This window comes from Scomber scombrus, chromosome 20 (genome assembly GCF_963691925.1).
Source record: "Scomber scombrus chromosome 20, fScoSco1.1, whole genome shotgun sequence".
Taxonomy (NCBI): domain Eukaryota; kingdom Metazoa; phylum Chordata; class Actinopteri; order Scombriformes; family Scombridae; genus Scomber; species Scomber scombrus.
This window is the reverse complement of record NC_084989.1, coordinates 5,822,016-5,836,238: the sequence shown is the minus strand read 5'-3', so window position 1 is coordinate 5,836,238 and position 14,223 is coordinate 5,822,016. Positions and strand designations below refer to the sequence as shown.

The following is a 14,223-nucleotide window of genomic DNA, read 5'->3' as shown; positions in this document are numbered from 1 at the left end:
TCTGGTTTAAGTCTTCATGTAAGTCTGAATGCTCTCCTCTTTCCTGTCTCTCTTTCTGTCTCTGACACCTCCTCCTCTGGTCCTTCTCTCTTCCCCCAGACACACTGACCAGTAACTGATGATCCATAATTACCCAGGTGAGGCCTGAGCATTTCCATATGAGCGACCTGGGTTGCCGAGCCTGTCAGATTAACATGATGTGTGTGTTTTCTTTCTGCTGTTTAGCTTTTCCCAAAGTATCCCATTCACAGCATTGTGGAATAAAGGTGGAATCTGTGGGATTTTGGTGGTGGGGCTTTAGAGGAAAGGGACAATTAAGGTTTTATTAATGGTGTGCCACTGATGTTAGCCATGTTCACCTGAATGTTGCGTCTGAATGCCGGTCTCTGCTGTAAGCCGAGATGGTTGTTCTGTACCTTCTGTGTGTTTTAAATTCTGCCCGTCTGTCCATTTGGCTCACGAGCTGACAGGCTGGCTCACGTCTCAGTACCAAGTAGAAAGCAGAGGAAACACACAGTTCTGCTTGTCTGGAGTGGGACTCTCCACTTACGCCTCCATGCTAACGATAAGAGACGCTAAAAGCAGCTCAGTTTCTCTCAGTTGAATAAAAAAGGACAACAAGAAAATAGGTAGGGGAGAGGCTTATTTAGGTGAAGAGACAGCAGCGTGCTTTGATGTTACACTAATGTATTTGATCATTTCACAGCTGCGAGGACAGCATCTTACCTTTTGTTTAGTCCTGGTGGTATACATTCTGCTACAGTAACGGTACTGAATTGAGTCACATTAGCGCAAAGACCTTGACTGATACTTATGGAATTGCGCTGACATGGGCCCCAAAGTGAGAGCCACTCTGTATCTTGCTGGCTCATGAACAAAGTGGTATTTACATTTCACTGGCACATGAACAAAGTAGTATTTACATTTCGTAACCGCATTTAAGGAGTTGATTTTACCATTTAACCCTTCTTTCATGCATACACACACAAACATCTGACATGTCAGCTTTTGACAATCATGAGGTTCAATAAGCTGGACGTTCTTTTGCAAGCAGTTTGAAAAAAGACAAAGGATGGAGGAGGGGAAAACTAAAGAAATAACCTCCTTATTACCATTGGTACAATATTAGTTGGTATTGTAGAAACACACTGTTTCTGTTTATCCATCTATCCATCGTCATCTGTCATAGGTTGGAGGCTGAACAAAGTAACCTGGTCACTCCTTCTTCAAACTCATCTTGGGGAATCCTGACGTGTTCCTGGGTGAGACTGGAGATATAATACCTAGTGTTTTAGGTCTGCTGTGGGGTGTCCTCCCAGTTGGACTAGCCTGAAATACCCTTACAAGGAGGTATCTGAGATGACTCAAAACCTCAATTGGCTCCTCTCAATGAAAAGAATCAGCAGTTCTAGCTTATCACATTATCTCTAAAGATGAGCCCAAACACGGTGCAAGGAACTTCTGTTTGCGTGTATCAGCAAACTAATTAATTGTGTCAAGAATTGAGATAGATTGGTAAATTTAGAGCTTCCTTTTCCCACCCAGGGAGTCCAGTATATTGCCTGATTTTCTGCCAACACTGCAACTCTGCTTGCTGAGCTTGTGGTCCATCATATACTCAACGTTTTTCCATATGACTGTTGGACCATTCTGTACAGAGGCAAAATGTCTTGTTGATCATATAAACAAACATTTTTCTTGCAACTGGTTCAAAGCTTTTTCTTCTCTTGGTAAAAGGGCCTGTGAGGATATGGCACCCATGACTGAACAGTGCTGACATTTTCTCCCAATTGAGTTCCCCTTGAAAGATTAGCTAGGTATAATCATGGGTGGTTAGAGGGCTAGGTGAAGTTTGGGAGCTCCACCCATATGCATGGCAATGTATCACAGAAACATAATGCCACCTTCATTAGCATCATTCTATCTGCCCCACATTATGCAGTGTTTTCTTTGGGGCCGGCGAGAACGAGAGCCGTAACATGCGCAGGCTCTGCCCATCATTATCCATGTTCAAGATGCCTTATTCTTTGGCCATCCATAACAAGCCCGGCATCAAATGAAACCCTTCTGGTTTCCTCCAGTCCCGACATCAGGGTTTTACTTCAGCGTCTGAGGTATGCCATAATTCAGCCACTTTTACACGCTCACATTAGCGCGTTACAACCCTGGATCCTGAACAAACATGCTTACAGAGAAAAGATTTCTTTAAAGGGAGGGGATGAAAATTATGCCGATTTTTCTCTCTCAATCGTCTCTGTGACATAATGATTCTGGCTGGAGAGAAAGAGAGACCACCAAAGGGGGAAATATATCATGCCAGCACATGAAAACAGTCTCGGGCATTCTTTCAAAATGAAGATAATATACAGTAGATACAGAGGAAGACGTTTACTTAATAAATTGACTTGAAGCATTCTCAGTTACGACAATAAACAGGAGGAAGAACTAAAGCAGGTGTCACATATATTTACTGGTTGAATGGTGACCGACTACAAAGCTGATTTACAGTACAAAAAAAACCTCCTGTTTCCTTTTTCAAATGGCAGGAGATAGAGAAAGGGATTGGCTGCAGATTGCAGAGAATCCCAAGTGAAGATGAGGTTAGGGCAGACAGACAGAATATGTTACATTCATTACCTCCGTCTGTCTGCTAGCATATAAAGATATCAAGTTTGCTCATCTTCTCCCCAAACTCTGCAGCTATCTGGTTTAACAGGCAGCAAGCAGACCACAGGTCCATTCACACTGGCAGAAGGGGAAGGAGGGGAGGGGTTGAAGATCTGGGTGGGTAGACTGTTGGAATGACAATAAACTCAATGATGTATGAATGAGACTGGAAGGAAGGAGGTTGAATAAAGTTGTATTGAACAAAGGTGCAAGTGTGTGTTTTTATGTGAACTGTAGATGTCGGCACAGAGGTGGGGGGCGGGTGAGCGAGGGTTCAGATTCTGTCTCGTCCCAGAAGAGGAAGGATTTTACTGTTCAGGATATTTCCGAAATTTAGATTGTCTGTCTGGCATGAGGCCGTGATATCTTATGTTGTTCTTTCATATATATTTTTCCTTTATTATGAAGATTTAAAAAACACAACTACTTGATATCCTCTAGGAGCACCTAAATGTTCCTTTACTTTGCTCCCAGGTTGGAATTTAATTTCTCTGAACATATGAAGACTTTGCAGCTATTGTGGTGAGATTGCTAATTAAATTTTACTTTTTATGAATATAAAAATGTCACTCCAATTACATGATGTAACTTTAACAAAATATTGTTTTAAGAACACATGCTTTGCAAAAAAATGATCTTCTACACTGCAGGAAATAAAATGCCTAGTTTGAAAGTATGCATTTATAAATAACAGAAGTGCCGTAACTCTGGTGAATATGAATTTGAGCTTTGACAACCACAGTGATCTGGATATAGAAACATAAACATTAAAGGATCTATCTAAACAAAACTTCAAAATACAACTATGAGAAAGACATGTTTTTTTTTTTTTGTCTTACCTTGACCAGTGAGTGGAGGCTTCTCTCCCCAAACATGTCCTGGAGGAAGGTGTTGTCCTCAGGGCGGCTGACATGGGGCTGCAGCTGGGAGGGCAGAGCCGCCAGTAGCTCATACAGACCTGCATAGGGGGAAACGGAAACAGAGGGTCAGCATGGCAGTGGGAGGTATGAGTATGTTCATGTCCATATGAAAATCCTGTGCATAGAAACAGATGTGTATACACGCCAGTTTAAAAAGAAATAATTCACAGACATGCTGTACGGGTGCAGGAATATACTCTGTATATGTACATACTGTATACTATATCTCAAAAAGCGCCCATTCACACACACATACATAAGCAAACCAGCCCTGGCAGCAAAAGGAAACAATAAAGCATTTCCCCCTCAGCCTCTACTTCCCGCGTTTGTTCCAGCCCTTCCTGTTGTTGGAAGAGCACTGATGTCCCAAATCAGGAACAAACTTAGAAAGTCAATGTCAGTTCCACTTTTTCATCAGATGAAAAGTTCAATATGAACGTTCTTTCTTTTCATTTCTTCTTCTTTTTTTTGTTTTTAAACTAAACAGATGGCACACATGCCTCGGGAGGCTTTCCATCCACACATCTTTCCTGCCTATATACAATCAACTTCTGGAGTAAAGTGCACATGTGTTTGCTAAACAGAAGTTTTCAAAAGATGCACTCAGGATAAATTGTATATGTGGCTGCTGTGTTGAGTATGTCTTTTTTTTTTTTTTTTTTTTTTTTTTTTTACAACTGAGAGCCTAAAATGAAATTGAGCTGCTCTGAAATGACCTTATGTGCGGGGTTGCTGTATTTCCATGGTGTGTGCTCACACAGCGATTGCCAGTGAAAGTTTGGCATCCTCATGTTGGTGTTTTATACTCGTTTTAAATGTTTTAACGTGTCCTTTCCTCTCTTAAATTAATCGTTTAAGTATCGTTATGATTGAGTGCTCCTTGTGCTGCTAATCTAAAATGGATCCCCTTCATCCTCCCACTTTGTGGATTTTTTTCAATCTACTGCTTGCCTGCTACGTCAATGGGGTTGTATGTAGCTTGTGTGACAGATATCACCTTACAGTTACCAGACTTTATTCTAAGTGGTTCACATGAAACCTGTGGTGCAACGAGGGATAAGAAGAGGAAGAGGGGTAAGCGAGGAGGCTATGCTTAAGGAAACGGCGGTTCATCTGGATTCTTCTGCCCTCTGTGATGGTGAATGTCCAGTCCCTGAGGAACTAAGTGGACGACCTCCAGGGAGAGGTGTCTTTTCAAAAGGATGTCAGAGACTGCTATGTAACATAACCTTCACTGTGACATGGCTCACCAAGCCTGACCAGGTTCATTGATGGTTTTGGAGCTCCATTTTGTCTGGATTGAAAAGCTGAAACTCAAAGGTGGTGGGGTATGTTTATATTTTAACAAAGACTACTGTAACTCTGTGACTGTCAGAGAACGCATTTGTAAACCAGATGTCAAACTTTTATCTGTATCGTTGTGTCTTCTCTACCTGCCCCCCCTTCCAGAGTTCCCACAACTTTTTATGACAACAGTGTACATCCACCCAAAGGAAAACACCGCCTCTGCCTCGAGTGCTATCTTTGATGTAACGCAAAAACTGTAGTCAATTTCACCTGATGCACCAAACTTCATACTGGGTGATTTTAATTATGTCTCCCTTAAATAGACACTTACAAACTTTTACCAACATGTCTCCTGTCCAACCAGATGGGATAAGACATTAAAGCTTTGTTATGGGTCAGTTAAAATGCTTATAAATCAATTCCACTACCCCCACTGGGCTCTGCAGATTATAACTATGTGCATCTACTGCCCATATATAAAACGATTTTAAAGAGAGATAAAGCACAGACAAACGACATAAAAGACTGGACAGAAGAATCTGTGCTCTGCCTGCAGGAATGTTATGACTGCACTGACTGGGACATGTTTAAACAGTCTTGTGGTGAAGATTTGGACAAACCTGTTGATGTTACATGCTCGTGTGCTGCAAGCTCAAAAGTACCCTAAATAAAACCCATGGGTGACCAAATCCGTTAAGTCCAGCATACAGAAAAAGAAACTTGTTTTTAAGCAGGGAGTAGCCTCTGATTTGCATAGAACTACCAACGAGTTGAAAATAGAATTTTTTTTAAAAACAACAGAATTATAAATCAGAACTAGAGAACAAGATGCCTGTAAACAACCTTTGCTCAGCCTGGCCATCATGAGAACTACAGAAGGCCTCCGAAATCCAAAGAACACCAATCATGTCACTTTGGATCGCTACAATTCAGATGCTGAGTTTGCTAATGCTCCTTAATAGTTTTTATATTTGCCTTAATACGTTTGATTTTAGTAATTCAATTCAAGAACTCAGTGACAAACTTAAACACAGTCAGCACTTTGACTTAGACCCAAAGGGCGTTGAAAAGGTCAGCCTTTTCGTAAGAGTCAATAATAGACCTGTCAACATCTGTGATCACTTACTTAAATCTTGAGCAAAAGAACGAGTCCTGTATTCCACTACATTTTTAATAAGTCTTTACAGGCACAGCATGTACCTAAGGCCTGGAAGGATGTGGTGGTGGTCCCTTGTTCCAAATCCAGTTGCCCCAAAACTCTTAATGATTTTAGACCGTTTGCTCTCACATCAGTTTTAATGAAAACCTTTGAAAACCTGTTAAGGTCAGAAATCTTAAGGAAAACTGAGCATGCATTTGATCCCATGCAGTTTGCTTATAGGCCAAGCAGAGGAGAAGAGGATGCCAGTCACTTTGTTTAACTTTCTTTTTTAAACACTTGGAGGGAAATAGGTCTCATGCTAGACTTTTATTTGTTGGTTTTTCCTCTGCTTTTAACGCAATTCAACCCCTTATTTTAACCAGTAGGCTTTTAGAACAATTTGACTAAAGTTACAATCCTGCGGGCTGGATTCTTGACTTTCTAACTAATGGGAGACAAAGAGTGAGGGTCAATGGAATTCTGTCTCACCACATTTGCTCCTCCACTGGCTCCCCACAAGGATGTGTGCTTTCGCCCCCAATGTTTATCCTCTACACAAATATGTGTCAGAACAGGTGTGAAAATAGGACCATTTTAAAGTATGCAGATGACTGTTATTCTCAGTCAGCTCCAGGACAATGAGACCAGCCATGGCCCGGTCATCAATGACTTTGTCAAGTGGTGTGAAGAGTCCTATCTTTAATTAATCATATCCAATACCAAAAACATAATAACTGATTTAAAAGACATGCCCACACACAATGTCATATCACTAAGGGTCAGGTAGTGGAATGTGTGCAATCCTACAAATGTCTTGGGTGAAGTATTGACTCAAAACTGAACTTTGAAGCAAATTGTGAAGCTGTGTCCAAAAAGGGACACCATTGGCAAAACCATGATGACTTTATTCCATCATGCTTTTCCTGAATTTATTGTATATTTGTCTTTGTTGTCATGGTTTTATCTAATCTTATCTATCTATAGAAGAGAAATTCTCTTAATCAAATTGTTAAATGGTCTAGTAAGATTATTGCTCCCTGTACACCAGTAAGCTACAGCAGATAACCATATACCTGCATTTTACTTGATTTATACTAGTGGTTATTTATTTCAGTGGTTTTTATTGTGTTTTTTAAAGTCCTGATTATTGGATTCTTGAGCACTTTTATCATGTCTGTTTATTGTATGTGTTGTTTGTAAAAATGTGTATCAAGGTGGATGTCTTGTCCACTAGGGCTGGGTACCGTGGCCAATTTCCTAAATCGATTCGATTTCGATTCATACGGTTCTGAATCGATTAATCACGATTCGATTCGATTCAATTCAATTTGCTCTTAAATAATGAAAATGGCTCAACTGTGTTACAAAATACAAATGTACTTTATTTTTTCTCTTCACATTAAACAACAGGTTTTAAGTGCAAACTTGTAAATTGGATAGTTTAAACTTGAGCTGTAAACAAAACTGTCTCAAGTCTCAAAAGTGCAATTTTGAAATTAGAAAGGAATTGCAAGTGAAAGTGTATTTGAACTACAACATTCCATCACTGCAAATTGCATTAAGGCATTGTTTATTAAAGTAACCCCTGGCGTTGTATATCTGTTTGTTTCCCTATCTTCATATTACTACTGCTGTTTCAAAACATATTGTTTCTGTAAATGATGCCAACCAATAAAGCTTTATAAAAATTAAAAAAAATCGATCTCATGCCCTATGAATCGAAAATGCAAAATTTAAATGAAATCGATCCAAAATCGATTAAATCAATTTTTTTACCCAGCCCTATTGTCCACTGTAAACCAAATCTACCTACACATACAAAGTAACCTAAACTTGAACCTAAAAGAACTGCATTTAAAGGTAAGTGAAGTGAACAGGCTTGGCTGTATATCAGGTGATGTCATGAGCTCACAAGGACAGTGGACGTTTGCATTTATCCAGACCTATATGGCCCAAATAAAGGCCATCTCTATAGCATGACCACAGTTTGTTGGTGACAGTGAGTGAAACAGGATGCGAGGATCAGCAGTCCCACAGCTGAATCTGAATCCCTTCAGAATGACACATGCTGAAATCCGTTAGGCCTTTCGGGGTTTACTAACCCCGCTCATAAAAGTAATGAATATTTCAAATTCAATTTAAAGAGAACCAGACTGGGGAGCTGATGGTTTCAAGATTAAGCAGGGGGGAGGTGGAGCACTCAGTGAGAGAGAGCACAAAACCAGTGAGTAGAGTGGGGTTCCTTCCAAACACAACAGAGTCCTGGAGTGCAACTGATGGCGAGTAGTAGCAGATACTTGTTTGTTGTTCAGCTCTGGTATTCAGTGTGGCTGTCATCCACTCAACTGGGGGATTCACTGAAGGTCAGGCCTATACAGAGTGTAGTCATTCAAGCAGGGTTATATGCACCAAAGACCCCTTTCACTAATGCGCCAGGAAAAGGCCCCCCAAAATTCATACTCTTCAAGCACAACCGCACAGTGCTTGAGACCCTTTGAACTAACACTGATCATGTGAAGGAACTCTAAACACGTTCACGGCGGAGCCATCGAAACGTCAAAACAAACTCGAGCAGCTTGGCTACCTCACTGAGTGTCTTTCATCAGAGGACAGAGCGAAAGAGAGGAAGGAGGGAGAGAGAAAGCACAGCCGATGCAGGAGTAATTCATAGCTGAAAATGATTGATTGAAAACAATGGTTGACGGCATTGGCTGGATGAATGACTGACTGACTAAACTGGCAGGCTGGCTGACTGGGTTACAGCGAGTGTGTGCTGGCAGCTAAGGCCATTTGGCGGAAGAGCCACGGCTGACTAACTTAGCTCATGTCATGCACTGCTGCTGCTGCTGCTGGGCAGTCAGATAGATGAAGTGTCATCTGCCACTCTCAACCCTCTGCTTTCCATTTGGAGGTCATTTGGGAGTCGGGTCTCAGAGATCTTTGAGCAGACGCACAGGATATATCAAGACGATATCCCTTCTGCTTCAGCTCACAACACAGATTCAGTGTAGTGTTAGCGCCTCATACCTCACTGTTACAAACATTCTGTGGTAAAGAAAGAAGTACAACAAAGCAGAGAAAAGGCCACTGAACAAGAGCTATTTTACACACAACACATGTGCGCCAGTCTTATTACAGCCACCCCTGTGGTTTTACTCAAGTTTGGTGTGTGATATTGTCCATGGTATGCGATCATCTGATGCCTGGTTCTGGGGTCCTCATCACCTGAATTCTTGCTTTCTAGTTAACACAAGCCTGCCTGAGGGCAGCTGGCCCTCTTCAGTCATCGCAATTTGGAACTTTCATCTGAACATCTCACATAATACATTAAAAAAAAAGATTTAGAGGAACATGGGATTAGGTGGAGGGGTGTAGGAAGGGCAATGACAGTAGGGGGGCAGGGGATATGGTAATGTCATTACTATTTGCAATGCTGAAATGCTGGTAGAAGAGGATGAAGGGAATGAGGAAAATAAGGACAGAGTCCCAAAGCATTATTCTCCCCATGTGTGAAGTATCCCCTCCTGTCTACACTCCCAGTTATTCAAGGTTTTATTCCTTCTGACAACAATTCCTCCCTGCCCATGCAGAGAAAACCTAAATAGACTGTGCAGTGTTTGCCAATGGTGCATTATGGGAAACACATCAACTCCATTATCTGATCAGAAATAATAATATAATGTGGAGGGAGAAAGATAGAAGATGAGCTACCACTGTGTTCACCTTCTGGGGGTCACTGTGTCAGGCTGAACCCTGTGACCCTGAGAAAACCCAGTTTCAAACAACAACAGAAAGAGCTGTGGAGGAGCCAAGAGCTAAACAAGGATCTGCAAAGCTGAAATTAAATATAAGAATGTATGGGTGGAAGAGCAAGGAGAAGAAATGGATACAGAATGAGAGAGAGGGGAAATGAGCCAAAAAACAACCGCAGTGGTGGTAAAAAATCACTGTATGTGGACACTATAAAAAGTGGAGAGACAAATAAATCCAGGGCCAGATGTATAGACACATGTATAGATGTGTAACACCAGAAACCATGTCCAACAGAGACAGAGGGAGACAAAATGAGAGAGGGGAGAAGAAGAAGAAAGAAAGAAAGCAAGATTGCGCCAGCTCTTCACCACTAAAGGGTGGACACACATGTTTCTTGCAGGGCTGGTCTGGGTTCGTTTGATTTGTTTTGGACAGACTATTCTGGACCCTCTCGTGTGGCGGTTGTGTGTAGCGGACCTGGCAATGTCTTGTAGTGGACCACTAGGTTCTGTTGTGGCTAGCGCTGGACCAGCCCAGGCCAGAGGTTCTGAAGACCAGCGTGATGTTGCACAGGATGGCCGAAACAGTTTTCAGAGAAATCGGAGAGGCCAGGGCCTCCGAAGCTTCCCGTACGGAGGAAGTGACCACTTTAAGTGCCAAACAGCACTTCCCCTCTCACGCCCACACCTCCACAGTGGTCAGAGAAAATAATAGTGTTTTTCACAGATCCCTTTTATGTAAAACGCACAAAAAAAAGATCCCAGACAATGAAATGCATTAAACATGATACGCATCAAATTGCTAGTCGCATAGGTCAACGACCTCAGGGGTTTTTCTACAGTCACTGCATGACGAGAAAATTACAGGGACTAATCTAACAACATAGAGTTTATATGGTTGTAAAATATGACCCTCACTGTGACACTGTAACTTCAGTAGTGTTTACTTACACACCACACAAGGGGTATATTGACTGCCGGGAGACAAATTTATCAGTCTGTCCATACCTTTACATGTTGGACTGTGCAGCATGGATACTGGTGGGACCCTGCGTCCATATTGTAAGTAAAATACAAACAGAAAGGCAAATTGTCCGTCTGTCTGGTGAAAATGAACTTGTTCGAATACAGGAAATGAACGTTGGGTTTTGACTCCATTTCCTCCCCCTGCACTCTCTCCAGGTGCTGAATGAGTTATTGACCTTTCTCGTATATCTTTCAGGAATATACAGAGAGCACAATGTTCGTGAGGATCGCCAGACTGCAGGGGAAGAGAAATGTGACAACATGTGGGGAGTTTTGTAAGCAGGTCAGTATTTCAAACATTGCCTTGTGCGTGAGGGCCGTCCGTGAAGAAAAATGGTGGCAGACACGGGTGGCAGCAAACAAAGCAGCTGCAGACTGTGTATCCTGCTTCACTGTATATTTACTGTTCCCGTGCAAATGCCTGGATGACCCGCTGCTGTAACACAGGAATTTTCTGTCTATCTGCCTGTCTATCTCTAATCCACTCAATGCTTGATTTACCTCTTTATTCTTTGTCCGAGATAGAACAAAAGTATGTCTGAAGAGCTGCACAGGAAAATAGGGACAGGAAGCAAAGAGGAGAATGAATTTAAGCAAGAATCAGTGACACAGCAGCACCACATCTGAGTTTTGACGACTAAAATCTGATGTAAGTGTATGTGCAGGCGGATGAGAAATGATGTTACTATAGACAAAGATGAGAAGAAACGCCATGAAAGGAATGAAGACTGATGGCTTTCTGCAACAACAAGAAATAACAGTTCCAGTCATAATGATTCCTGCACTTATGCAAACACATTTCTGTCCGGAGGGAGAAACGCTAGACAGACAGTGGGTGGGGAAGATGGATTTAACTAGAGTCAGGTGCCAAACAAAAGGAGAAGTGGTTTAGGCCACTTGTTCACAGCCAAAGCAGGACAGGATGGGACAGAATATGTCATCTGCTCACTGCCCCAAGCTGCCTTTGTTCTGTACTGGAGACTCCCAGCGCCTGACTTTCCTTTTACTAGCAGGCAGGAGCATGGAGCAGCAGGGGCTGTGTTGGTTGGCTGGATTAAGTGAACATTTGACTGTAGTGGTATAACCTACCAGATGTACAATTATATAGTATTTACACAATATATTTGATGATCAGAAGCTGTGATCTTAAAACATACCTTACTATGAGTCCAGCGGTGTTCCACTCGGGGTAAGACAGTGGTAGACCGTGGAGCGAGGTGATATGTAAGGCTGGTCCAACAACTTAACAGCGGGAGTCGGTGCTCCATTCAAGCCCACAAGCTCCCATTACTAACTCCAAAGACGAAACCACTTCTCCACATTAAAAAAGGTCAGGGGACTGAACCCTCCAATATAATCTTCAATGATATTTCAATGTCACGGTCTCTGAATAACTCCATCATTTTGGGAGGAGGGGGGGAAAAAAGAGTGAGTGGCTTTTGCAAAATGTTAGTTAGGGCTCCACAGCATGGAAAAATGACTTCAGCAAGTACAGTGGGCCAGTCCAGGTGCAATCAACCGTCACTCCAATCATATATCGACTGTTTCACTACCGCGGGCTGAACTCTGGATGGATGTCATTTCAGGACCTACAAAGAATCTGTGGCCCTTGCTGAGATCATGCCTCGTTCAGGCGTTCAGTGAAAAAGAATCCAGGTTGCGGGACCTTATCAAAGTTGGATTTCAGAGCCAGGACGTGGCCAAGCTTTTCAAAAGGGATTTACTTTATTTCACCTTAATTTCGACATGCCATTGAATATCACGTAGTAAGTGCCTCACTCTTCCTCCGCGCCATGCTTCGTCACACCTTTACACTTCAAAGGGCTGTCAGCACATTGAAAACAGAGACCGGGACAAAAGTACAAGTCTAATCAACATAATTGAAGGCATATAGTCTGCAGGCTCCTTCAGCCACCTGTCGAGCCAGTGGTGTTTTGCAGCCTCAACAGTTTTAAAAGTCACAAGTGAGGCTTGACTGGAGGCACCTGCAACAGGGTTGGAATGAAGTAACTGTAAGGGAACTTGGTATCTTGTCCAAGTCTGAGCAGTTAAACTGTCCTCCTACCCCACTTCCCGAAAACTCGCAAATGATATATAATGTAAGGAAAGATCGAGAGGGAGAGAAATTAAACATGGGAAAAGATGAAAGGTTAGAAGTCTCTGGGAAGAGAATAAGATGATGACAGAGACGGTATCATGGATAAAGACAGATATATGAGATGTGGAGGATGGAGAATATAGCGCAGTGCCAGTCAAGTGTTTGTTGGATGCCGGGATGGAAGGTCCTGGAGTCTGTGGGAAGGCTGAGTTTGGCAGTGGCCGTCCAGAACTTTTCTTTCCCCAGATGGAGATGAAAGGCTGCTGTTTGGCCGAGTCCGAGCCGGCTGAGTTTAGATTCACTCTAACATGGTAGACAAAACACAGAAGCCACAACAAGCCGGCCAGATCCAAATGACCTGCCACCTCTGCTTACTGTGGCAATGGAACAGCAGCAGACTTTCTGGCACAGGCCCGGCATGTTCTATCCAGAGTCGTGGCCAGCTCTTTATTTCTAGCAAGTCTTCCATGGATATCGGAGGCAAACGTGCCAAGACCTGAAATGGTTTCGTTTTGATCATACATTAATAGCGGCACTTATGAAAATTTGTTCTTTAAATTTACACTCTAAGTCTTTCTCTGTCTGAGTGTCAAAGTAGCAGGCGATTACTCAACAACCCATTGCCTGGTTGTCAAACACAGCACATGGTCTGTAAAGCTGTTTTCAGGTTCTTTCTAATGCAAGTGAGCATGTCCTACCAGCCAATGACCGATTTAGTACCCTGTGTGCTTTGGCAGGAAACAGCGGAGGATGTCATCCTACCTCCAAAAAAGAGAAAGAATTCTTCGTATTCAAACAAATAAAAGTCATCATTCCTCTCTCTCTCTCTCTCTCTCTCTCTCTCTCTCTCAGTCGCACTTACTCGATTTCTTTCTTTTACATCTGCTTCCTTTGACTCTGTTTTTATTTTTTTATTTTTTGCTAAACTGATGTGGAAATTTTAGTTCTGATGTAACTGGAAACAGGGAGCGTTTCCAGTGGTAACAAATCCTTGTGTTTCGGTACTGTATCACTGCAGCACAGAGCCGGCTACCGGCCAGGGACCACGACAAATGGCTGGAACCTCCCAAAGGAACCGCCATCCCCCCACCCACCCACCCCCACCCCAGCACCGGTGAAGTCCTCCCCCAACCTTCCCCAGCATCTCCCACGAGTCAAAACCGGCCAAGGCCAGATGCTCAGGATTCTTGACATCAGGACGGAAAAATTTACTGTTAACCTTGACAGAGTAAAAAAAACACAATATGGCCATATTCTTATCATATCACTCATATTACTCAGAAATGTGCGCCTCTATGTAGGTATTTGTCCTGCACAGGAGTATGCATATGT

The 14,223-nt window shown here is 42.5% G+C and overlaps 1 protein-coding gene across 4 annotated transcripts in view; it reads right to left on the bottom strand.

The window, feature by feature from the left end:
* The window catches only part of mpp7a (MAGUK p55 scaffold protein 7a), a 135,442-nt gene that overhangs the window by 82,734 nt on the left and 38,485 nt on the right, over positions 1-14,223 (bottom strand). For all 4 annotated transcript variants that reach the window (XM_062441539.1, XM_062441538.1, XM_062441540.1 and 1 more), the window contains one exon: positions 3,507-3,625. In XM_062441539.1, coding sequence (XP_062297523.1) covers positions 3,507-3,625 — 119 coding nt within the window. The remainder of the gene's footprint in view (positions 1-3,506; positions 3,626-14,223) is intronic.